The sequence below is a fragment of the Ylistrum balloti genome, unplaced genomic scaffold (assembly GCF_031769215.1).
Source record: "Ylistrum balloti isolate Yb309-2 unplaced genomic scaffold, AGI_CSIRO_Ybal_v1 Utg370226, whole genome shotgun sequence".
Lineage (NCBI taxonomy): Eukaryota > Metazoa > Mollusca > Bivalvia > Pectinida > Pectinidae > Ylistrum > Ylistrum balloti.
Genome location: NW_026782188.1, coordinates 94777 through 122074, shown reverse-complemented (window position 1 = coordinate 122074; position 27298 = coordinate 94777). Strand labels below are relative to the sequence as shown.

Sequence of the window (27298 nt, the reverse complement as noted above, 5' to 3'; positions counted from 1 at the left end):
GCTATATCTATGTTCTATTATCATTAACAGTTTTGGTTAAATTATACCGGTATATATCTATGTTAGGTATATCCCAGTTCCTCAGCAGGTGTCCCTCCCTCCCCGAAATCGTCAGTAACAACATATCACTGGTGTCCCTCCCTCCCCGGGACCGTCAGTAACAACAGATCACTGGTGTCCCTCCCTCCCCGGGACCGTCAGTAACAACAGATCACTGGTGTCCCTCCCTCCCCGGGCCCGTCAGTAACAACAGATCACTGGTGTTCCCCCTGAGACCGTCAGTAACAACAGATCACTGGTGTTCTCCGAGACCGTCAGTAACAACAGATCACTGGTGTTCCCCCTGAGACCGTCAGTAACAACAGATCACTGGTGTTCTCTCGAGAACGTCAGTAACAACAGATCACTGGTGTCCTCCCGAAACTGCCGGTAACAACAGATCACTGGTGTCCCCCCCACCCCGAAAATATCGGTAACAACAGATCACCGGTGTCCTCCGAGACCGTCAGTAACAAGAGATCACTGGTGTTCCCCCTGAGACCGTCAGTAACAACAGATCACTGGTGTTCCCCCTGAGACCGTCGGTAACAACAGATCACTGGTGGTCCCTCTGAGACCGTCGGTAATTGTTGACATTCCTTCGCGACTGTCAGTTAGAACAGATTCCCAGCTTGTATTCTTGTGGAACCGTCAATACTAACGGTTGTCTGGTAATTCTCAACGACCACCAGTAACTTAAACATTCTAGTGTTACTCTGCACAGCGTTAGCATTAGATCGCTGATGTTCCTCTGTGACTCTCATTAACAGTTCCTCCGCGACTGATAGTGACAACAGATGATTGAAAGTCCTTCGAGGTCGTCAGATCTCCTTCGTTCGTCGGCAGATATCTGGTCCCCCGAGACGGCCAGTAACATCAAATGTCTTGTGTTTTCCCGCATTTTTCCGCGACTGACAATGACATAAGATGACTGCTAATGTTCTTCAACAACCTTAAGAATCAACAGAAACAGTAAGTTTGTGTACCTTAACTCTTTAATATTAACTCCAATTAAAACTTTTGTAACAAAACAAAACAATGATCAACATTGCATTCTAACAAACATCATGATATCTCAGTGCTTTAGATTAATATATTTCTCAATCCTTATCACAGTCAAACTAAGAACAATTGTTTTCTAGATGTGAAGCTAAGTATATTGAATCAGCTGCCAAGTTTTTACTTTGAGCCGATGTACAATTTCCATAGTTATGAGACATTTAAGAAGTATGCATTTACTTGAAATATCTAACATTGAAGTATCCGACCCCATTTTTAACACTTTCGGTATCGAAGGGGTCACAACAGCTTCGTCACCCGCCTACGGAACATCAGGTGCGCGGTTCGACTCTCCCTACCCGTGTTTTACAGAAAGCTGAGAAACGTGACTCTAGATGTTATCGAGGCTGTGTTCTTGGACAAGACACTTTATCGCAATCACACAGGATGGCATGCGATTGGCCTACCGTATGCTGTTCAGCGAGATAGCCAGCAGCTAACACAAGGTGGCCCTGCCTCTAAATGCCCCTTGGCTGTTGGCGTGGCAACACAGTAAGCAAGCGAACAATCAACCCAGTGTCGTGAAGAATCCCGTCTGTTAACCGTTGTTTAATATAGTGTAACGCCCCCACCACTACCTACCCTTATAATACTCCGTCCACTTGACACCCCATGATATTCCCTCAAACCCCTTCTACTCGCCATCTAATAATATACCCTCTACTCAGGACCCCTATACTGTTTTCTACAATAGCCCTTAATACGTATCCACTCGCCATCCCATTATACACCTCCATTTGCCACCCCCATAATGTCCATCCACTCGCTACCCCCAAAATGCCCATCGAATCGCTACCCCAATAATACTTATCCTCTCTCCAACCCATAACTCTCATCCACTCGCTACCCCCATAATACCTATCCTCTAGCCAACCCATAATTCTCATCCACTCGCTACCCCCATAATACTTATCCTCTCTCCAACCCATAATTCTCATCCACTCGCTACCCCCATAATACTTATCCACTCGCTACCCCTATAATACCTATCCTCTAGCCAACCCATAATTCTCATCCACTCGCGACCCCATAATACCAATCCACTCGTCACCTCAATACTACTCCTCTCTAGCCACTCAAATAATGCATGTGTAACTTTCTACTCGCCATCTCCATAATATCCATCCACTCTCAATCCCTACAATGCAGATATACCCTTCCACTCTCCACTTCAACCATACATGTACCCATCCACTCGCCACCCCATAATACCCATCCACTCGCCACCCCATAATACACATCCACTCGCCACCCCATAATACACATCCACTCGCCACCCCATAATGCCCATCCACTCGCCACCCCATAATACTCATCCACTCGCCACCCCATAATACTCATCTACTCACGATCACTACAATGCAGATGTACCTTTCCACTCCCCACTTCGACAATACATAAACTATAACATTTACTTCACTCTCTCACCTACAATACCCCTCCACCCCTTCAATATCCCTACACTAGCCACCCCTATAATACTTCACTCTCTCCACTTGCCTACCGCTCCAGTGTAATACGAATTCCATAACATTTATTGTGCACCATCGGATTTGATCTTGATAGAATTATAAAACATCAGATCTACAGACAATATTGGTACTCCTCCTAAACACATAAGAAGGCGCCTGTTTCTATCGTATATGCAACTTATCTTTTCCTCCATGTTCTCGTATAACATATGTATGTAATGGTAGAAGTGACCCGTCTAACCCAAATATGCCGCTATTTTAGCAATTTACATGCACGCTACAAAAATGCTTTCATAAACATGTTTAACTAACTCTTTGGGAAAATCTAAAAATCAGGCAAAATAAAGATTCTGCAAATGTCAAATCATTTAAGTTTTATAATGAAATCACATCTAGATAAAGGCAGTGTACATATAATTATATACTGTCGATACATCAGTGTTACAGGATACGCTTCTTTATTATATTACACTCTAACAAGGCAATTTTCCGAGATGCCCGTAAACAAAGTGTGAAATTAAGAGAACACAAAAACTTTTATGATACGAATGATGTAAATGATGTTTCATAATGTTCATAATGATTTGTCCATTTCCAAAGCATAAAAGTTTGGCATCGAAAAAGCTATTTACATGATCCTTACAACGACAAATAATTCATGTTCTCATTCACAAAAACACGTACACAAATATACACATATATATGATTATTTACGGTGAAGACGAATCGTTCAGTAGACGCATCATGAAATCCTGATCCTGAGATCTGCATTGTTTCACTAAATATTTAAACAATGTATAGTTTTAATATCAACTTCAATAAGATATATATTTGTAAATCTGTAAACCAAACCGTGCAAGACTATATGAAAATAACGACACTAAACAGGACTCTCTCTCTCTCTCTCTCTCATTTGATATATTACCTTTATCAGTTTTTTATTCCATGTCCCTTATTTGGATTTGACGCACAGTTACTCTATTAAATGTTATATTTTCATAACAATTCAATCCTTACAAAGTTTGTTATTTCAAGATGAATTTTACAAAAACACACCGGCATACGCTACTTTGTGAAATATAAAACATCGATGTAGCAATGGAATATCGTATTTATCGTCGATAATCATACATAGTCGACTTGATATGGTACACTGTATGCTTGTCTGCAACGTGTGTCATTTATAACACCTGTAAATGCCATATAAAGAAAATTCATTGATTACAATTCCTACCCGTTTTTTGGCTTTGTTACATTTTAATATGATGCACAACTGCATTCTAAAGGAATACACGTAAAACCGATGACGTCATTTTTAACGAGAACAATAACTTTGTCTCGTGGTTATGTATACACTTACATGAATGACGTTTTATTGGTCACGTGGACAATCGTATTTACTGTGTGACAAATTCTGTCTGATTATTTATTCACATTTGTGACATACAACTACCTCCTGTAAACTGTCCTCTGATAATAGGTATATATATTACCACGATGATAATATCTCCGTTAAAAGTCAGTTGATAGATATATATATTACCACGATCATAAGTAATATCTCCGTTAAAAGTCAATTGATAGGTATATATATTACCACGATGATAACATCTCCGTTAAAAGTCAATTGAAAGGTATATATTACCACGATGATAATATCTCCGTTAAAAGTCAATTGATAGGTATATATTACCACGATGATAACATCTCCGTTAAAAGTCAGTTGATAGGTATATATATTACCACAATGATAATATCTCCGTTAAAAGTAAATTGATAGGTATACATATTACCACGATCATAATTAATATCTCCGTTAAAAGAACAGACCCAATATAGTATCCCTCGGACGATTCCAAGTGACAACCAGGTCAAAGGTTATAACCGAATAACAGAAATATTATGACCTTCGTGTATAAACCATCATGTTACATTGTAATGAGACATGACTATTCCTCGACGCATTTATCACACTGTTGCGTTAAGAATCAATATTTGTTCATCTGTTATGAATAAAGTTGATGTTCAAATAATCTGGGTCAAAAGTGATAACATTTTCCATCAGTTACAGGATCGACGCTTACCTAAGTGGAACTGGTATGACCTTCTATGACGCACGTCTTATCTTATTCACAAATATAGCACTTAACAGAAAATACACGGCAGTTACTGCAAATAATATTACATATCCCAAACCAAATTTGCAATCAACACTCTCAAAATAATCCAGGATGATGCCACCAACAGGCGTTGCTAGGGCGTTAGGGAGAACTAAGGCTTGATGCCACACCGCGATGTGGTTAGCCTTATCTGTGTCATCCTGTAGTACATCCATCACAAGTGCGAAGTCTACAGACTGGAATGAACCGAAACCAATTCCTGAAAAAAATCGAATACATTGATATTTTAACTTATGCTAAAGAAACAGGCTGGACACGTAAGGTATACGAAACACATTAATTACACATGTGTGAACATCAGAAAGAATTACAGCTATTAACACCAGACAGGTTTTATAATAGTAATTCAAAGGAGAGAAAAAATGAGAAAATTGAAAAATAGCACATATGTAAAACGTAAATTTACACTTGATTAAAGCCACGACTCTCAGACATATTGTATTACAATATTACCTTTTTATAGTTTATACTCAATATCACTAAAACGTATTTTCCCACTATTTGTTCTGCCAATATATTACTAGTTTTACAGAATTTTGTCACATTATACACCATATCCATGTCCGATATGCACCGATTTGTCCTCTATATATAGTGGAACAGTAAACCGTCAGCTGTCGTACATACCGAACAGGAAGGCCATGACGAGAGCGATGAAGTAAGCACTATAGCCACTTATGTAGGTCAGCGTAGAAGTGCTAACAGACATAATCAGAGCTGGAACAGAACACATCATATCATTACGTCAGCATAAAAGTACTAACAGACATAACCAGAGCTGGAACAGAACACAACATATCATTACTTCAGCACAGAAGGACCAACAGACATAATCAGAGCTGGAACAGAGTACAACATATCATTACGTCAGCATAGAAGTACTAACAGACATCACCAGAGCTGGAACAGAGTACAACATATCATTACGTCAGCATAGAAGTACTAACAGACATCACCAGAGCTGGAACAGAACACATCATATCATTACGTCAGCATAGAAGTACTAACAGACATCACCAGAGCTGGAACAGAGTACAACATATCATTACGTCAGCATAGAAGTACTAACAGACATCATCAGAGCTGGAACAGAACACAACCTATCCTTACTTTAGCGTTTCATAAGATTTGACCACACCGCTACATATCCTTACTTTAGCGTTTCATAAGATTTGACCACAACATTACATATCCTTACTTTAGCGTTTCATAAGATTTGACCACAACATTACATATCCTAGGTTTAGACTTTTTAAACAAACAAGTGATATCTATAATGTTTTAGAACGTGTTCAACACATCCGGACTTAGTTACCTGGTTGTATAATTTTCTCTTGTTGTTATGAAAGATTATAAACAGTTTATTGTCCATACATAAAACTAGTTTTTGTAGTTGCATGATAGTAAGTGTATTATAGTTACCTGCAATGATAATCATAGGTTTTCGTCTCCCAAATCGATCTGATATCACCCCGAAGATTATAGAACTGAAACGAATATAAAAATAAAGGTCAATCGATTCCAACAATTCCAAATGAAAGATATTCAATTGTTTATACCATTGTACTTTTTCAGGAGTCTCCGTGAATGTTTTCTTTTGTTCACATTTTGCCTTATTTGATTGAATTTGAGTTTGGTTTGACACATTTTGTAAACAAATTTGATATGGCTTTCAGGTAACTGTATTTCAAAATACTTAAAAAAATAAAAATAGATTTTGTTATGTTTTATGTACATAACTAGAGTCACATATGGCCGACAAATTACTGTATTTATCTCTATTGTAATTGGTCAAATTTCTGTACTTATTCCTACCAGTGCTCAGTATTACTAGGTTACAGCGGTGTTGCAATTCTGTTTACTCTAGTAGATGAATTAAAGCAATGCTAATTCTGAAGGACTCCCCAAGACATTTCAATTTATACAGAAAAAAAGTTGAAAACAAAAATTATATTGTCTTCTTACTACCTTAACCCATTTCAAACTGATGAAACACTTTCCTTCTCTGGATCAATGAGCTCTCTCTCTATACCATGAGAGGTCAGTCGCGATTCAAGTTTAACACTGTAGCTATTCAGCTCTTCGTCAAAACACACAATAAAGGCCAACAATTTAAATCGTAAGGACAAGTTGATCCCTGGATGTTGATATTGTTGTTCAGTTTGATGGAAGGATCTTCTAGAAGATTTGTAGCTTATCAATTGTACGCCTTGGTTCTATACATATTCACTTTTAGTTTCTAACATTTTCGTGTTCGTCTTCATATTTTTCGTAAGTCATTATTCTCTTGTATTAATACTGGCCTACTTTCAAATGATGGACTTTCTGACCTCTTCATTTACCCATCTTGTGATCATACACTATTCACTTAGCATAATTATAGAAAGAAGAGAACAAAAAAAACCCCAAAGCTTTGCTAGTGAATATTCGGATAAAAAACAAATATACCTTAAGGATGCGGCACATAGTAGAGGCAGCAACATCATTGCAACTGCGCGTGACTCCGACCAACAGAAAGGAATGTGGATCATATCCGACAACCAATACTCGAGAAAGCTGTAAACAACAGATGACATAGTATGTCAAAGGATTTTAGATATTTAGACGTGCTATGAAGGAGGAACTAGTACTCTTAAAAAATTAAGAAATTCGAAAAGGGAAAAGATGTTAGGAATAAATCCAGCATAGTATATACATGGGAAATTAACAGGTAAAATTGGTTCATTATCTGTTTAATAACGCATGGTGCCATACATATGTCAGTATTGAGAAAAGACCCATATTATTGGTGGTGTAGTCTTACCCTGTAACTGTTGATACGCCCTGCTGCATCAGAAATCTTGTGATAAACACCCAACGAAAGTCATGTTCTGTAAAGAACAGAATATTCTTTATAAAAAATTGATTTCCTTTCTGATGTATTTTAAAACTTTTAGTAGCGTTTCGCCATGCTATTTTATCTATTCATATTTTATGGTACAAAAATGATTAAACAAAAAGTTTGAACCGACATGAATTTAAGCTGAAAATCATAGTTCTTTGCTTTGCGTGGGCTGTTCTCTATACTGCAATACCTTAGTATTTGCAATCATCGTGGAGTTTTCAGGTTATATCAGGGTTTGTCTTTCTTTGTAAATTAGCAAACTACACCCATAAAAACAATATTTATTTCACAATAGACTAAGTACGACTAGAAATATTGTGTTTTCTCCTTTTAGCCTACATAATTTTACAGTTCAACATGAAGTAAATACACAAATGCTTTATCAACGATTCTTGACTTCATTCATGCAGTATAAATGGTGAAAGCTAAGAACGTACGCCTTTTGTGTACATTTCAGCGAAAAATGGATACAAATTATCGTTATCAATGAGAAATCGTTTTTGTGTACGTAATCATTTTGGCTAAAACTCACATCACATACTAGGTGGTTGTATACTAGCATGGTATCTACATATCTGACACGTCTCTATATATGTTCTGTAGTAATGTTGAGTTTTACAGTGTCCATGTTTTTATATGTATGTGACTTCAGATTTTATAAACATTTCTACTCTTCACAACAATAGATTTTTTTTACTCATTAACACATTCTACGTTTACAAAAGAAACTACAGACAGATAATTACCTTTCAAAGGCTCCCAAAATGCGGTAAATATTCTTGTACAATCTGAAATAGAAATGAAGGGACGACTAAACAATATGTTAATGCTACGCTAGAAATCGTCCGCTTTACCAGTGCTGTGATTGGATATTCTAACCAACACCTAGTGCTGTCTCTATTCAACATTATTTAATACTAATCAGAACAAATATGTAAGATAAATATGATTAATGATATATCGCAACCCCTGTGTTACTATTCGTCGGCATAATGAACAAAATGGTAAAGAGAACTGTCGGACACATTATCGATGCCAATTGAGTAATGAAACGAGTCTAACCACACCAAAAGACTTACCGAGTGGTTCAGATACACCCTTGCCTGGCCTCTCGCAGGTAGTAAATACTGTCAAACAAACGCTAACCATCACAACTGCTATTGCGGTTCCGTACGCACCAAGGACACCGATTTGCTACAAAGAAAACAGGACTGATTTATGTATAGACTTCTAATTTCGATAAGTTGGTACGTTGCTTTGAAATCCTATATCTTTGCTTTACTAACTTCCCTTTCTCTTTCATTGTATCTCACGCATTCTATGTCAAAGCTAAATTGACGATATATGCCACTCTCCGGCTATTCAGTGTCAACATCAAGGCGATACTGAATGGGTATTTGGAAAGCTTTCACAAAATTTCCATATCGTAACGTCGTCAACAAGGGCGTCCAATCATTCAGCGCTTGTGAACTTTTGCTGCGAACATTGTTTTTTTTTTACAAAGGCAATAACTCTATAATCAAGGGATAGCGGGCCCTAACATTAGTACACTGCACATCGTCTTATTATGACCAATGGATACACCGTAGGAAAATGTTCCTGACTGACGTACCGTAAAACAGGTTCCCACTGCAGCACCGCTCAGATTGCCCAGCAGTATCATTGCGCCCATCACACCAGAGTTAAACCCTGTCAATAATAGCTTGTGGTCAAAAATGATGTTATACAGATGTACTAATATTTGACACCTATTCATACTTCTTACCATCTTTGTCATCGAAGAACAGATAGCCGATAACGTTTTCCAAAGCCTTACAATATTTACTAGTATATAAAACTTAATATTTTATGTTTTATTTTTTTAACAAATGTTTAAATACAATTCCTCTACTCATTGAATTAAAGGGATCGCGGTGGGGAGCAATGGTCTTTACTATGGAAAGTGACTGTTTCAGCAAAACGTTTTAAGCTTGTTTTAAGTTGTCTAGCAGCAAATCAATTTTATATTTTACCTCGCTGTAAGGGATGAGATTTTATATTTTACCTCTCTGCGAGGGATGAGATTTGTCGGCGATGAGAGCATTGTACGGCACAGTGATGACAGCGAAAGCCGTGGTAACGACAAGATAAAAGACGACGTATATAGCTGTAAAAATAAACAACATTATATCAGAATATATTTATAACCATAGCTGTAACATAAAATATCACTTTAACACGTATCACTCTAACCATAGAATAAGATAAAGCGAAAATAAATTCATTACCAGTCACACTTTAATACTAGTAAAACACTGAATATGTTTTAATATGAATAAAGATAAACACACTTTAATATTAGTGGGACACTGAATACGTTTTAATATGAATAAAGATAAACACACTTTAATATTAGTAAAACACTGAATACGTTTTAATATGAATAAAGATAAACACACTTTAATATTAGTAAAACACTGAAAACGTTTTAATATGAATAAAGATAAACACACTTTAATATTAGTAAAACACTGAAAACGTTTTAATATGAATAAAGATAAACACACTTTAATATTAGTGGGACACTGAATACGTTTTAATATGAATAAAGATAAACACACTTTAATACTAGTAAAACATTGAATACGTTTTAATATGAATAAAGATAAACACACTTTAATACTAGTGGGACACTGAATACGTTTTAATATGAATAAAGATAAACACACTTTAATACTAGTGGGACACTGCATACGTTTTAATATGAATAAAGATAAACACATTTTAATACTAGTAAAACACTGCATACGTTTTAATATGAATAAAGATAAACACACTTTAATATTAGTGGGACACTGAATACGTTTTAATATGAATAAAGATAAACACACTTTAATACTAGTGGGACACTGAATACGTTTTAATATGAATAAAGATAAACACACTTTAATACTAGTGGGACACTGCATACGTTTTAATATGAATAAAGATAAACACACTTTAATACTAGTGGGACACTGAATATGTTTTAATATGAATAAAGATAAACACATTTTAATATTAGTCAAATACACTGAATACGTTTTAATATGAATAAAGATAAACACACTTTAATACTAGTGGGACACTGCATACGTTTTAATATGAATAAAGATAAACACACTTTAATATTAGTGGGACACTGAATACGTTTTAATATGAATAAAGATAAACACATTTTAATACTAGTGAAACACTGAATATGTTTTAATATGAAAAAATAAAGACACTTTAATACTAGTAAAATACTGAATACAAGAGAAACACACTTTAATACTAGTAAAACATTAGATATGTTTTAAAAGGTAAAACGCAAAGAAACATAACCACCTTAAGGATTTAAATAAACTACTGTAGATAAACGTTAAGGAAATAATGAAATGAAGAGCATATATAAAGAAATTTACCATTCAGATAATGAAAGCAGTACTTTAAAATATATAATTAAAGTAATAAAATGGCAAATCATACGTAAACTGCCGACCGGTTCCGATTCTAGTTCAGATATGAAGGTTTTTTTCTCTGGGAGTAAAATGGAGGCTGGCTGTGATCCTCTGAGGATGGTGTGATGATGTTTAAAAACCCTGGTGTCCGAGTTGTTCCAGTAAGGAAAGCAACGGTGAGCTACGAGATCGCGATCACACTAGAACAGACGTATGTACATTATGATAGAGACAAACAATGGTTTTTGTTTTGAGACATAAAACATTATGATTGAGAGTATTAACCAGTGCAGTTATCACTCTTAAACTATATATATATAATCAAGAACGCCTCTGAACTTGAAACCTTCCTGTTGTGTGGTTTTTAAGAGACTGAATTATATTACCAAGTCAACATAACGCTGATATTCAGAAAAAATGAATTTCTCCAACTGAAATTTCAACCTAGCACATATGTAAGGGAGATAACCCTCAATACAAAATAAGAAGCTTGCTGTGAATGACGTTACAAAACACTTTATATTCTACTCCTTACTTTATAAATCGACGTCACCACAGGTGTGACATATGTAGACCTATGGAGATTGGACATCTATAACGACATTAGATAGCCGCAAAGATTTCTTACCGTATCAGAGGAGTTTTTTGACAGGTCGACTCCCGCTCTCCTTAAAATATAACAAAGATACACATCAATGTGTGAAACTGCTAAATCAGAAATAAATTACTTGAATTACACATCCAAAATTCCAAAATGTGAAGAAATTAAAAAGAACTACTGTCGGCGTAAGTGGGATGGAAGACAGGGGACATCTCTGTACATTAGTTCATATTGGCACAATTTAGAATAAGTATCCCTTGACAGATATGTCTTTACCCTCATTACATGCTTTGATAGCACCCAGAAATTATCTGAAGCATGCGAGATATACTTACAGTAATGTAATTTTTGACGAACTTAACGCCATCCCGATCAATCCCAGGCTACAACATTTGAGAAACAAGATGTCACTATGATTATTATCATCAAACAGGAGAGACAGATATTTTAGAAATCAAATGTCTACAGGACAAGAGAACACCCATTGTTGTTATGTTTCACATTTTACCATGCTTTAAATGGCCTATAAATAAAGCTACAGCAGACTGTTGTATACATTTAGATTATATATTGTTGTATATAAGTATATGTAAGTATAACTATGTATATCTAAATATCAAAGTAGGTATAGGTCCATTTATCTGGACTTGAAGACAAACCAGACTTCATCACCAAGAACATGAAGCCATATCATCAGATCCAGATACTGTACAATGTGCTAAGCTTTCATCAGAGAATTTCATATTGAAGATCCAAGCATCAATTGTTTACCATAATGCGACAGTGCCTGCTATCATTACTGGCCTGCGTTTACCAGCTTGTAGGGTCAATCGGTCACTCAGCATGCCGATTAAAGGACTTGTAATGAACGTCACCGCTGGAACACAATGTATCAGAACATGTCAATAAAGATATTATATAATATCATAATGACATGGCGATCTGGCGACAGACAATTAGAACGTGTGTGCTGTACGACAAGTCAAATATCCGGTTAGAGGTCGATTTCATCATTACAAGTACTAGTTGGACAAAGCGGAGAAACACAGGACGGCACACCAATTATTTACAGCCAATTAAAAACTTCGTTGTTTTTAATCTAAGTTAATGGGTATTTCACCATCATGGCTAAACGTATAATTACTTCCCTTTTAATTTTCACACGTTTGAACCCTAGTATATTTCAAGAGTTCTAGAAGGACGAATATGTATAATATATAGGTAGTAACTGTAAGATACGCTCTGCTGGTTGACTTTAGTAACTGAGATTTACTCAATCAATGCATGCTACGTCTAGCTTCCTATGACTAGTGGTACAACCTAGAACCACTGCACATCTAATCTCAAATAATGTTGTACAATACTTTAGAACTGCAGTTAGGCATACCTATTAACAAGAGGTCTAAAGGGTCTGCATTGTCCATGTGGCTAATGTAGCTATTCAAAGAACTTCAAATATAACAAACAATTTTTTAAATAATTTCCCTAATTAGTTCCGCCCTTGTGATCCAACAGAGGTCAGATTCACTATTCATTAAAACTGCTTCGGACAAAACTTGGAAGAAGGACTTTTAAGAACATGCACTTCCTTGATTGGGCTCACCTCTCCCACCCTAGAAGGCCGGGATGCACCAAATCTAGGCAATATTCATTTATTGTTATAAATTATAAATTTTAAAGAACTTGTAAAATTTCCCCTTTGGACTTCATCGCTTGGGCCCCTGGGAATTGACAGCCAACTTTTACAAAACTTTGTTCCCCTTCATCCACAAATAGGTTAGACCAAATTTGGACGATATCAATTTATTCATAAAGAAGGGTAAGAATTTAAAGAACTAGCAAAATTTCCCCTTGTCCTTCCCTAAGGATGCTTCTGAACACATTTGGTCAAATTTCCTGTAAGTCGTTTATGACTTTTAGCCGTCCAGGTGAGCTATAAAGCCATAAAAGAAAGAGTACAAACACTACCACCGACTGCAGTCATTGGTTAGATACATGTATCAGTAGTTCGAAAAATACTATAACACTGGTGTCCTGTACCTAGACATGTTCTGGTAATGTAGAAGATGGTAACATACCTGCACCACCAGCCACCATACCGCCAAGCCATCGTCCCTTGGCGGCCTCTCCAACCAACGACCGAATCTGGGCAGGGACCACTGTGTGGATATAGAATGAACATTTCCTCTTCATCAATTATGGAATAGCTCTTACAAGATTTAGGTGTATAATTTTTCTACCACACTATAGGCATAGCCATATAACCCTCTGTGTCCCTTCCTTGGCTGTTTGTTTTCACATCGTACAGTTGATTATCACACAGGTAACACAAAGACGTTGAACACTACTGTAACGTCACAATTAGATATATTGAGTATTGCTGATATCATGTGTTTCAATAACACATGATTTATTGTCAAGCCAATCGTATATCCTAATTACAATGTTATGGACATAAGAAGGGTTCCGTTAAGCTGTATTATAATCATGACAATATAAAATTGTCTTTCATGAATTTTCTATTTCTAACAGGTATTAACTCGTCACCTTATGGGCCCACGTACTGAGAAATAAAGCAAGAGAATATCTTACCTTCCACAGACATCCACAGTAACAGAGGGCTGAGTCCAAACCATGCCATATTTAACTTTAGAATATCTTACCTTCCACAGACATCCACAGTAACAGAGGGCTGAGTCCAAACCATGCCATATTTAACTTTAGAATATCTTACCTTCCACAGACATCCACAGTAACAGAGGGCTGAGTCCATACCATGGCATATTTAACTTTAGAATATCTTACCTTCCACAGACAACCATAGAGGGCTAACAGAGGGCTCCACAGTAACAGTCCAAACCATGGACATCCATTTAACTTTAACTTTAGAATATCTTACCTTCCTCAGACATCCACAGTAACAGAGGGCTGAGTCCAAACCATGGCACTTATTCCACAGACATCCACAGTAACAGAGGGCTGAGTCCAAACCATGCCATATTTAACTTTAGAATATCTTTCCTTCCACAGACATCCACAGTAACAGAGGGCTGAGTCCAAACCATGGCATATTTAACTTTAGAATATCTTACCTTCCACAGACATCCACAGTAACAGAGGGCTGAGTCCAAACCATGGCAGATTTAACTTTAGAATATCTTACCTTCCACAGACAACCACAGAAACAGAAGGCTGAGTCCAAACCATGCCATATTTAACTTTAGAATATCTTACCTTCCACAGACATCCACAGTAACAGAGGGCTGAGTCCAAACCATGCCATATTTAACTTTAGAACCACAGTAACAGAGGGCCGAGTCCAAACCATGCCATATTAACTTTGAAATATCTTACCTTCCACAGACAACCATATTAACAGAGGGCTGAGTCCAAACCATGGCAGATTTAACTTTAGAATATCTTACCTTCCACAGACATCCACAGTAACAGAGGGCTGAGTCCAAACCATGGCAGATTTAACTTTAGAATATCTTACCTTCCACAGACATCCAAAGTAACAGAGGGCTGAGTCCAAACCATGCCATATTTAACTTTAGAATATCTTTCCTTCCACAGACATCCACAGTAACAGAGGGCTGAGTCCAAACCATGCCATATTTAACTTTAGAATATCTTTCCTTCCACCTTCCACAGGCATCCACAGTAACAGAGGGCTGAGTCCAAACCATGGCAGATTTAACTTTAGAATATCTTACCTTCCACAGACATCCAAAGTAACAGAGGGCTGAGTCCAAACCATGCCATATTTAACTTTAGAATATCTTTCCTTCCACAGACATCCACAGTAACAGAGGGCTGAGTCCAAACCATGCCATATTTAACTTTAGAATATCTTACCTTCCACAGGCATCCACAGTAACAGAGGGCCGAGTCCAAACCATGCCATATTAACTTTGAAATATCTTACCTTCCACAGACAACCATATTAACAGAGGGCTAAGTCCAAACCATGGCAGATTTAACTTTAGAATATCTTACCTTCCACAGACAACCACAGTAACGGAGGGCTGAGTCCAAACCATGGCAGATTTAACTTTAGAAAATCTTACCTTCCACAGACATCCAAAGTAACAGAGGGCTGAGTCCAAACCATGCCATATTTAACTTTAGAATATCTTTCCTTCCACAGACATCCACAGTAACAGAGGGCTGAGTCCAAACCATGCCATATTTAACTTTAGAATATCTTACCTTCCACAGGCATCCACAGTACAGTATCAGAGGGCTGAGTCCAAACCATGGCATATTTAACTTTAGAATATCTTACCTTCCACAGGCATCCACAGTAACAGAGGGCTGAGTCCAAACCATGCCATATTTAACTTTAGAATATCTTTCCTTCCACAGACATCCACAGTAACAGAGGGCTGAGTCCAAACCATGGCATATTTAACTTTAGAATATCTTACCTTCCACAGGCATCCACAGTAACAGAGGGCTGAGTCCAAACCATGGCAGATTTAACTTTAGAATATCTTTCCTTCCACAGGCATCCACAGTAACAGAGGGCTGAGTCCAAACCATGCCATATTTAACTTTAGAATATCTTTCCTTCCACAGACATCAACAGTAACAGAGGGCTGAGTCCAAACCATGCCATATTTAACTTTAGAATATCTTACCTTCCACAGGCATCCACAGTAACAGAGGGCTGAGTCCAAACCATGGCATATTTAACTTTAGAATATCTTACCTTCCACAGGCATCCACAGTAACAGAGGGCTGAGTCCAAACCATGCCATATTTAACTTTAGAATATCTTTCCTTCCACAGACATCCACAGTAACAGAGGGCTGAGTCCAAACCATGCCATATTTAACTTTAGAATATCTTTCCTTCCACAGACATCCACAGTAACAGAGGACTGAGTCCAAACCATGGCAGATTTAACTTTAGAATATCTTACCTTCCACAGACAGCAGCAGAAACATAAGACTGAGCCCAAACCATGATAGATTTAACAGGAGAACGTGCGCCTTGCTTAAGATCTCTGGCTCCTCTGCTATAATGATCTTTGCTTCTTCGCTTGAAGATCTGAAACAATAAATTAAATGTTACGGGATTTGAGAAAAGGTACAAACAGCATTAATTTATCAACTGTTAGTTAATTAGATAAGTAAAGTATTGCTTTTGATTGATAAATGACGTAAACATTAATGTTATGATTGATTGTTTGTCGTGACAGACTAGTCCCGTTAGATATGATTGGTTGTTTTTCGTGACAGACTAGTCCCATTAGATCTGATTGGTTGTGTGTCGTGACAGACTAGTCCCGTTAAACCTGATTGGTTGTTTGTCGTGACATAGTAGTCCCGTTAGATCTGATTGGTTGTTTGTCGTGAAAGACTTATCCCGTTAGATCGAACTGTTAGTTTGCGTGTTTATGTTATTTAGTCGGTACGTACCAGTACTTTCTATTATTTATTAAATTTAATGTCTATCCGTATGGTCTGTCCTACTGCATCTTATTGATTACCGCGGTACTTGTTTTCGCGAAAAAAATTTCTTGTTGAAGATAGAGACGAGAACTACTAAATACCACCATTAATTGGTAATTAAATAGGCGCGTGCACAGCAGGCTTTCTGGCAGCGCAAAATAAAATCTATTCGGCCACGTAATAAATATCAATTTTCGACTTTTGTCAGGGAAGAATAAACTGAATATTCTTTCCTTTCTTTAGGATTTATGCTGGATTTAATGTGTGAAGTTTAAAAGAGGGAGTGGGGGTAAATTGGAGTGTTTGTTGTAAATAATTGCTACTGTCGGTGATTTACACGATGAATTATTGATATTTTTATTTTTATTTGATTGTGTCTTCCATCAAAAGGATCGCAAGGACCGGTTTATTTCTTTAGTTATCTCTGCCTAACAGAATTAGTCTACGTTATGGATATGTTGAAATTACTATATATATTGAATTACGGGGCCAATACACCTCCCGTTTAGGTTAAGTCTTTTCTCTCAATTATTTTGGAATTTTCTCAGTCGCCTCCTAGTCCTCACCATTTCGGCTCTTGTCATCACTGACGAGTGAGAGAAGGACGAAACAGCTGTTAAATAGTGATAAATTCATTGTTTGGTTATACAATACTGTAACTAAAACACGGTGTTATTCACTTGTATGTCTTTTGTACAATCTTCTAATGGAGGACATATTTTGATTTTGTCCATCCCATCTCGATTTGAGACAAGTCTAGTGTCACAGCAGGCCAAAGTAACACGGCAACATTCTGCTTCTGTAGATATGTCCCACAACACGTTCAGGTCTTACGTTATCCTATTGCAAAATAATGTTAGGACGATTATTACGAAAAAACGGAAGGACGTCATGACATATCATTTCGTCACGGTATTGCACAACGGTCAAGTTGCTTTTCACTATAACCAAAGGGATACTGGCATGCGTTGCAATGTTACCCTAGACCATAATGCTCTCTCTGCCAATCTAAAAGTCAGTGTCAAATTTTCCCGACCAACGGTACACCAGAACACGACCATCATTGCTATCAAGGTGAAATCTGGACAAATTCGCATATCTCTCCTATACCATCCTAAGCGACAACTTGGTGTCATAGACTTGGACTGATGCCGGGACGTCGCAGGGAAGTTGGTCTCTCGCAATCTATTTAGTACGGTTCTGGAGCTGTTCCTTCAATGCCTGGGAATACTTCTAGCATTTGATGAAGAGGACTGAAACCGACTACACACATGCGACGTCCGTATATACGTATTTTGCCTATGTGAAGTCACATGCAGGCATCCTGTTCGTTGGAGTTCCCAAACCATGTTCGTGTGTTGGAAACGTGTCCATAAATCACCATTTATCGTAGTAATGTGCACCACAAAGTGTATTGCAACACTATTGTATATTCCAGCCTTTGGCACGCCAATAGCACAAAAACGTTAATTTTTATCCCAACTTGGCATGTTCATGGCAATTTTTTTCCGGAAAAAGCAATGAATATCAGATAGAGTGCACAGAGTACTTCCCATTAATGAATACGCTGTCACGGTTAGAAACTCTCAAAATATGCGTTGATCATTGAAGCGTAACGAGAGTAACGTTTATAGTTTTACCAATCAAACAAGTTTTAGATACTTCAAAATAGTCTCGCATTCATTGCATAAGATTTTGTAACAATTTTACACCCTAGAAAAAGTTTAGACAATAGACATTATACAAAATCTAAAGAGACTATTTCAGTATTGTATGATGTTACATGAAACACTGGGAGAACACATTCGGTAAGTGAAACGTGTACCGTATGTTAAGTATTACATGAAACACTGGGAGAACACATTCGGTAAGTGACACGTGTACTGTATGTTAAGTATTACATGAAACACTCGGAAAACACATTCGGTAAGTGACACGTGTACTGTATGTTAAGTATTACATGAAACACTGGGAGAACACATTCGGTAAGTGACACGTTTACTGTATGTTAAGTATTACATGAAACACTCGGAGAACACGTTCGGTAAGTGACATGTTCACTGTATGTTAAGTATTACATGAAACACTGGGAGAACACATTCGGTAAGTGACACGTTTACTGTATGTTAAGTATTACATGAAACACTCGGAGAACACATTCGGTAAGTGACACGTTCATTGTATGTTAAGTATTACATGAAACACTCGGAGAACACGTTCGGTAAGTGACACGTGTACTGTATGTTAAGTATTATATGAAACACTCGGAGAACACATTCGGTAAGTGACACGTGTACAGTATGTTAAGTATTACATGAAACACTTGGAAAACGGCGTCTTCTCACTCAGCCAACATATCCTATTTTAGTATAGGGCACAGGTAATGTTGTTACAGGGGGAGAACAATAGGTACTAATTACAGGTACGGCTATATAGTCTGTTTTGGGAAAATAGGCATTTCTCAGATAAACACTTACTTGTAGCATTATCCTAGTATTATATTTTAGAGCTATTACTTATTAGTGTGAATCTTTGTGGGTCACGCAAGATAAATATTTTTGTGAAGTTTTACAAATACATTTGAAAATATGAAAAATGCCTTTGGAAAGTAATTGATGAGAAAGTTAATTTATAAGTGTCAATATCTTCATTGTGATACACAAAATATAAGCCCATATGACACAAATCACCTAGACATATTTCATATTTCAGAAATAGATACCTCAAAGTTCTACAGTTTGTGCTATTACACTTTACAATATTTCACAACACTATGAAATATACATCCAAACTCGTTTTCAGAAATGGTGCACACAGTTCAACTAGTCACGTTGTAACACTTGAGTATTTCACAGCACTATTGAATATGCAGATATTATACCTCAGATATTATATTCCAGTCAGATATCAGTCAGATATTATATCCCAATCAGATATTATATCCCAGTCAGATATTATATCCCAGTCAGATATTATATCCCAGTCAGATATTATATCCCAGTCAGATATTATATACCAGTCAGATATTATATCCCAGTCAGATATTACATCCCAGTCAGATATTAGATATTATATCCCAGTCAGATATTATATCCCAGTCATATGTTATATCCAAGTCAGATATTATATCCCAGTCAGATATTATATATCCAGTCAGATATTATATCCCAGTCAGATATTATATCCCAGTCAGATATTATATCCCAGTCAGATATTATATCCCAGTCAGATATTATATCCCAGTCAGATATTATATCCCAGTCAGATATCAGTCAGATATTACATCCCAGTCAGATATTATATCCCAGTCAGATATTATATCCCAGTCAGATATTATATCCCAGTCAGATATCATATCCCAGTCAGATATTATATCCCAGTCAGATATTATATCCCAGTCAGATATTATATCCCAGTCAGATATTATATCCCAGTCAGATATTATATCCCAGTCAGATATTATATCCCAGTCAGATATTATATCCCAGTCAGATGTTATATCCCAGTCAGATATTATATCCCAGTCAGATATTATATCCCAGTCATATATTACATCCCAGTCAGATATTACATCCCAATCAGAAATTATATCCCAGTTAGATATTATATCCCAGTCAGATATTATATCCCAGTCATATGTTATATCCCAATCAGATATTATATCCCAGTCAAATATTATATACTAGTCAGATATTATATCCCAGTCAGATGTTATATCCCAGTCAGATATTATATCCCAGTCAGATGTTATATCCCATCCCAGTCAGATATTATATCCCATTCATCTATCAGTCAGATATTATATCCCAGTCAGATATTATATCCCAGTCAGATGTTATATCCCAGTCAGATATTATATCCCAGTCAGATGTTATATCCCAGTCAGATATTATATCCCAGTCAGATATTATATTCTAGTCAGATATTATATCCCAGTCAGATGTTATATCCCAGTCAGATATTATATCCCAGTCAGATATTATATCCCAGTCAGATATTATATCCCAGTCAGATATCATAACCCAGTCAGATATTATATCCCAGTCAGATATTATATCCCAGTCAGATATTATATCCCAATCAGATATTATATCCCAGTCAGACATTATATCCCAGTCAGATTTCAGTCAGATATTACATCCGAGTCAGATATTATATCCCAGTCAGATATCAGTCAGATATTATATCCCAGTCAGATATTATATCCCATATTATATCCCAGTCAGATATTATATCCCAGTCAGATATTATATCCCAGTCAGATATTATATCCCAGTCAGATATTATATCCCAGTCAGATATCAGTCAGATATTATATCCCAGTCAGATATCACATACCAGTCAGATATTATATCCCAGTCAGATATTATATCCCAGTCAAATATTATATCCCAGTCAGATATTTTATCCCAGTCATTTATCAGTCAGATATTATATCCCAGTCAGATATTTTATCCCAGTCAGATATTATATCCCAGTCAGATATCAGTCAGATATTATATCCCTATCAGATATTATATCCCAGTCAGATATTATATCCCTCTCAGATATTATATCCCAGTCAGATATTAAAGTAAGATATTATATCCCAGTCAGATATTATATCCGATATATTATATCCCAGTCAGATGTTATATCCCAGTCAAATATCAGTCAGATATTATATCCCAGTCAGATATTATATCCCAGTCAGATATTATATCCCAGTCAGATATTATATCCCTGTCAGATGTTATATTCCAGTCAGATATTATATCCCAGTCAGATATTATATCCAGTCAGATATTATATCCCAGTCAGATATTATATCCCAGTCAGATATTATATCCCAGTCAGATATTATATCCCAGTCAGATATTATATCCCAGTCAGATATTATATCCCAATCACATATTATGTCCCAGTCAGATAGTGTATACCAGTCAGATATTATATCCCAGTCAGATATTATATCCCAGTCAGATATTATATCCCAGTCAGATATTATATTCTAGACAGATATTATATCCCAGTCAGATGTTATATCCCAGTCAGATATTATATCCCAGTCAGATATTATATCCCAGTCAGATGTTATATCCCAGTCAGATATTATATCCCAGTCAGATATTATATTCCTGTCAGATGTTATATCCCAGTCAGATATTATATTCCAGTCAGATATTATATCCCAGTCAGATATTATATCCCAGTCAGATGTTATATCCCAGTCAGATATTATATCCCAGTCAGATGTTATATCCCAGTCAGATATTATATCCCAGTCAGATATTATATCCCAGTCAGATATTATATCCCAGTCAGATATTATATCCCTGTCGGATATTATATCCCAGTCAGATATTACATCCCAGTCAGATATTATATCCCAGTCAGATATCATATCCCAGTCAGATATCATATCCCAGTCAGATATTATATTCTAGTCAGATATAATATCCCAGTCAGATGTTATATCCCAGTCAGATATTATATCCCAGTCAGATGTTATATCCCAGTCAGATATTATATCCCAGTCAGATATTATATCCCAGTCAGATATTATATCCCAGTCAGATATTATATCCCAGTCAGATATTATATCCCAGTCAGATATTATATCCCAGTCAGATATCAGTCAGATATTATATCCCAGTCAGATATTATATCCCAGTCAGATATTATATCCCAGTCAGATATCAGTCAGATATTATATCCCTGTCAGATATTACATCCCAGTCAGATATTATATCCCAGTCAGATATTACATCCCATTTAGATATTATATTCCAATCAGATATTATATCCCAGTCAGATATCACATACCAGTCAGATATTATATCCCAGTCAGATATTATATCCCAGTCAAATATTATATCCCAGTCAGATATTATATCCCAGTCAGATATTATATCCCAGTCAGATATTATATCCCAGTCAGATGTTATATCCCAGTCAGATATTATATCCCAGTCAGATATTATATCCCAGTCAGATATTATATCCCAGTCAGATATTATATCCCAGTCAGATATTATATCCCAGTCAGATATTATATCCCAGTCAGATATTATATCCCTGACAGATGTTATATTCCAGTCAGATATTATATCCCAGTCAGATATTATATCCCAGCCAGATATTATATCCCCGTCAGATATTATATCCCTGACAGATGTTATATTCCAGTCAGATATTATATCCAGTCAGATATTATATCCCAGTCAGATATCAGTCAGATATTACATCCATGTCAGATATTATATCCCAGTCAGATATCAGTCAGATATTATATCCCAGTCAGATATTATATCCCAGTCAGATATTATATCCCAGTCAGATATTATATCCCAGTCAGATATTATATCCCAGTCAGATATTATATCCCTGTCAGATATTATATCCCAGTCAGATATTATATCCCAGTCAGATATCAGTCAGATATTATATATCCCAGTTAGATATTATATCCCAGTCAGATATTATATCCCTGTCAGATATTATATCCCAGTCAGATATTATATCCCAGTCAGATATTATATCCCAGTCAGATATTATATTCCAGTCAGATATATCCCAGTCAGATATTATATCCCAGTCAGATATTATATCCCAGTCAGATATTATATACCTGTCAGATGTTATATCCCAGTCAGATATTATATTCTAGTCAGATATTATATCCAAGTCAGATGTTATATCCCAGTCAGATATTATATCCCTGTCAGATATTATATCCAGTCAGATATTATATCCCAGTCAGATATTATATCCCTGTCAGATATTATATCCCATTATATCCCAGTCAGATATTATATCCCAGTCAGATATTATATTCTAGTCAGATATTATATCCCAGTCAGATGTTATATCCCAGTCAGATATTATATCCCAGTCAGATGTTATATCCCAGTCAGATATTATATCCCAGTCAGATATTATATCCCAGTCAGATATTATATCCCAGTCAGATATTATATCCCAGTCAGATGTTATATCCCAGTCAGATGTTATGTCCCAGTCAGATATTATATCCCAGTCAGATATTATATCCCAGTCAGATATTATATCCCAGACAGATATTATATCCCCGTTAGATATTATATCCCAGTCAGATATCAGTCAGACATTATATCCCAGTCAGATATCAGTCAGATATTATATCCCAGTCAGATATTATATCCCAGTCAGATATTATATCCCTCTCAGATATTATATCCCAGTCAGATATTACAGTAAGATAGTATATCCCAGTCAGATATTATATCCGATATATTATATCCCAGTCAGATGTTATATCCCAGTCAAATATCAGTCAGATATTATATCCCAGTCAGATATTATATTCCAGTCAGATATCAGTCAGATATTATATCCCAATCAGATATTATATCCAGTCAGATATTATATACCAGTCAGATATTATATCCCAGTCAGATATTATATCCCAATCAGATATTATATCCCAGTCAGACATTATATCCCAGTCAGATAGAGATATTATATCCCAGTCAGATATTATATCCCAGTCAGATATCATATCCCAGTCAGATATTATATCCCAGTCAGATATTATATCCCAGTCAGATGTTATATCCCAGTCAGATATTATATCCCAGTCAGATATTATATCCCAGTCAGATATTATATCCCAGTCAGATATTATATCCCATCAGATATGTTATCAGTCAGATATTATATCCCATAAACATTATATCAGTCAGTATTATATCCCAGTCCAGTCAGATATCATATCCCAGTCAGATATTATATCCCAGTTAGATATCAGTCAGATATTACATCCCAGTCAGATATTATATCCCAGTCAGGTATCAGTCAGATATTATATCCCAGTCAGATATCATATCCCAGTCAGATATTAAATCCCTGTCAGATATCATATCCCAGTCAGATATTATATCCCAGTCAGATATCAGTCAGATATTACTGTATTACTGTATGATGGCATTCCTTAAGTGATATGTATGATGGATAGTGTTTGTTAAACCTTGTGCTAACAAAGAGGAAGAAGGCAGTGATATAAGGTGCAGTTCTGTTTTGCTTGAAACCATTATACATTGTGTGAGATTACTGAAACAAAGTCATACATACTGTTCTTCCGTATACAACTTTTTGCCTTTCTGTCCATCTAGGCTATTCATTTCCATTTATAGCCACGTCCTAAGGAGGATCTTTATATCAAAGAGACGCTGTGAATCCAGCAGGACTAGACGAGAACCAATCTGTAAACCAATGGAATCAGTATCAGTACCGACAACGTGGATAAAGTTCACGATACAAACAGGGACGGAGAGCTGTTCAAATAAAGTCTATAAAACGTCTGTATCAGGTTTATCTCGGCTGCCTGCATCCTAAAAATGTTATTGTTTATCTGCGTATAAACAACGTATCTATAAATAAGGTTATTGTTTATCTGAGTATAAACAACGTATCTATAAATAAGGTTATTGTTTATCTGAGTATAAACAACGTATCTATAAAAAGGTTATTGTTTATCTGAGTATAAACAACGTATCTATAAAAAGGTTATTGTTTATCTGAGTATAAACAACGTATCTATAAAAAGGTTATTGTTTATCTGAGTATAAACAACGTATCTATAAAAAGGTTATTGTTTATCTGAGTATAAACAACGTATCTATAAAAAGGTTATTGTTTATCTGAGTATAAACAACGTATCTATAAAAAGGTTATTGTTTATCTGAGTATAAACAACGTATCTATAAAAAGGTTATTGTTTATCTGAGTATAAACAACGTATCTATAAAAAGGTTATTGTTTATCTGAGTATAAACAACGTATCTATAAAAAGGTTATTGTTTATCTGAGTATAAACAACGTATCTATAAAAAGGTTATTGTTTATCTGAGTATAAACAACGTATCTATAAAAAGGTTATTGTTTATCTGAGTATAAACAACGTATCTATAAAAAGGTTATTGTTTATCTGAGTATAAACAACATATCTATAAATAGGGTTATTGTTTATCTGAGTATAAACAACATATCTATAAATAAGGTTATTGTTTATCTGAGTATAAACAACGTATCTATAAAAAGGTTATTGTTTATCTGAGTATAAACAACGTATCTATAAAAAGGTTATTGTTTATCTGAGTATAAACAACATATCTATAAATAGGGTTATTGTTTATCTGAGTATAAACAACATATCTATAAATAAGGTTATTGTTTATCTGAGTATAAACAACATATCTATAAAAAGGTTATTGTTTATCTGAGTATAACAACATATTTATAAATAAGGTTATTGTTTATCTGAGTATAAACAACATATTTATAAGTAAAGTTATTTTTACCTTCAATATAAACATAATATTGTTACTTAGTATTAAGATAATTCCTGAATAGTTTATTACCAAATTTTGTAACCCCACCCAATATTGTAACCCCTCTAAATATTATAACCCAACACACCATTACAACTCCCACCAAATTGAATAACCCCGCCCAGTGTTGTAACCCCACCCTTTATTGCAACCCTACTTACTCTCGTGACCCCACCTTCCATCGTAATCCATTTTCGTCACACCACCTACTATCGGAACCACGCCAACTGTTTCGTTACCCACCCACTTTTGCAACCTTTGTCACCCTACCCGTTATCGTCACCCCATGCACTATTGTACCTCCATAATATTGTAATTATTATAATCATTACTACAATTCCCTTAAACAATAGATCTGTTCGATTTGGTAACAATTGATTTTAAATATTTAGCAAGTTATTTACCTTGTTGAATTGCAGAGTACTGTATAATTGTAACTTTGATGAAACGTCACGCTGCTGCATCGCCGTCAAATTGGTAACATGTAGTAAAACGAAAACATTTCGCTAGAATTTTAGCATATTAAAATGGTGATAGGAAAGTAAAAAACTAAGAAATAGATAAGAACATTCCGCACCATGCACTTTCAAATGTTGGCAGAATGCTTTGTGCAGTTATATCCACTAGCGTAACCAGGTTAACATAGTGGATACAGGATGATGTAACGTTACTGTGTTAACATAGTAGATACAGGATGATGTAACGTTACCGTGTTAACATAGTGGATACAGGAGGCTGTAACGTTACCGTGTTAACATAGTGGATACAGGAGGTTGTAACGTTACTGTGTTAA

The 27298-nt window shown here is 35.9% G+C and overlaps 1 protein-coding gene across 1 annotated transcript; it reads right to left on the bottom strand.

The window, feature by feature from the left end:
- Positions 1-4677: 4677 nt before the first annotated feature.
- LOC132551943 (uncharacterized) lies at positions 4678-25302 on the bottom strand. Its single transcript, XM_060216087.1, has 16 exons — positions 25247-25302; positions 16624-16751; positions 13775-13855; positions 12468-12573; positions 12032-12079; positions 11724-11763; positions 11124-11295; positions 9679-9780; positions 9247-9323; positions 8714-8828; positions 8381-8422; positions 7554-7620; positions 7199-7306; positions 6173-6237; positions 5378-5467; positions 4678-4949 (listed from the first exon to the last, which is right to left on the bottom strand). Exons 1-16 carry the CDS (start codon positions 25300-25302, stop codon positions 4678-4680), a joined length of 1569 nt encoding a protein of 522 aa, XP_060072070.1.
- Between the last annotated feature and the right edge of the window lie 1996 nt (positions 25303-27298).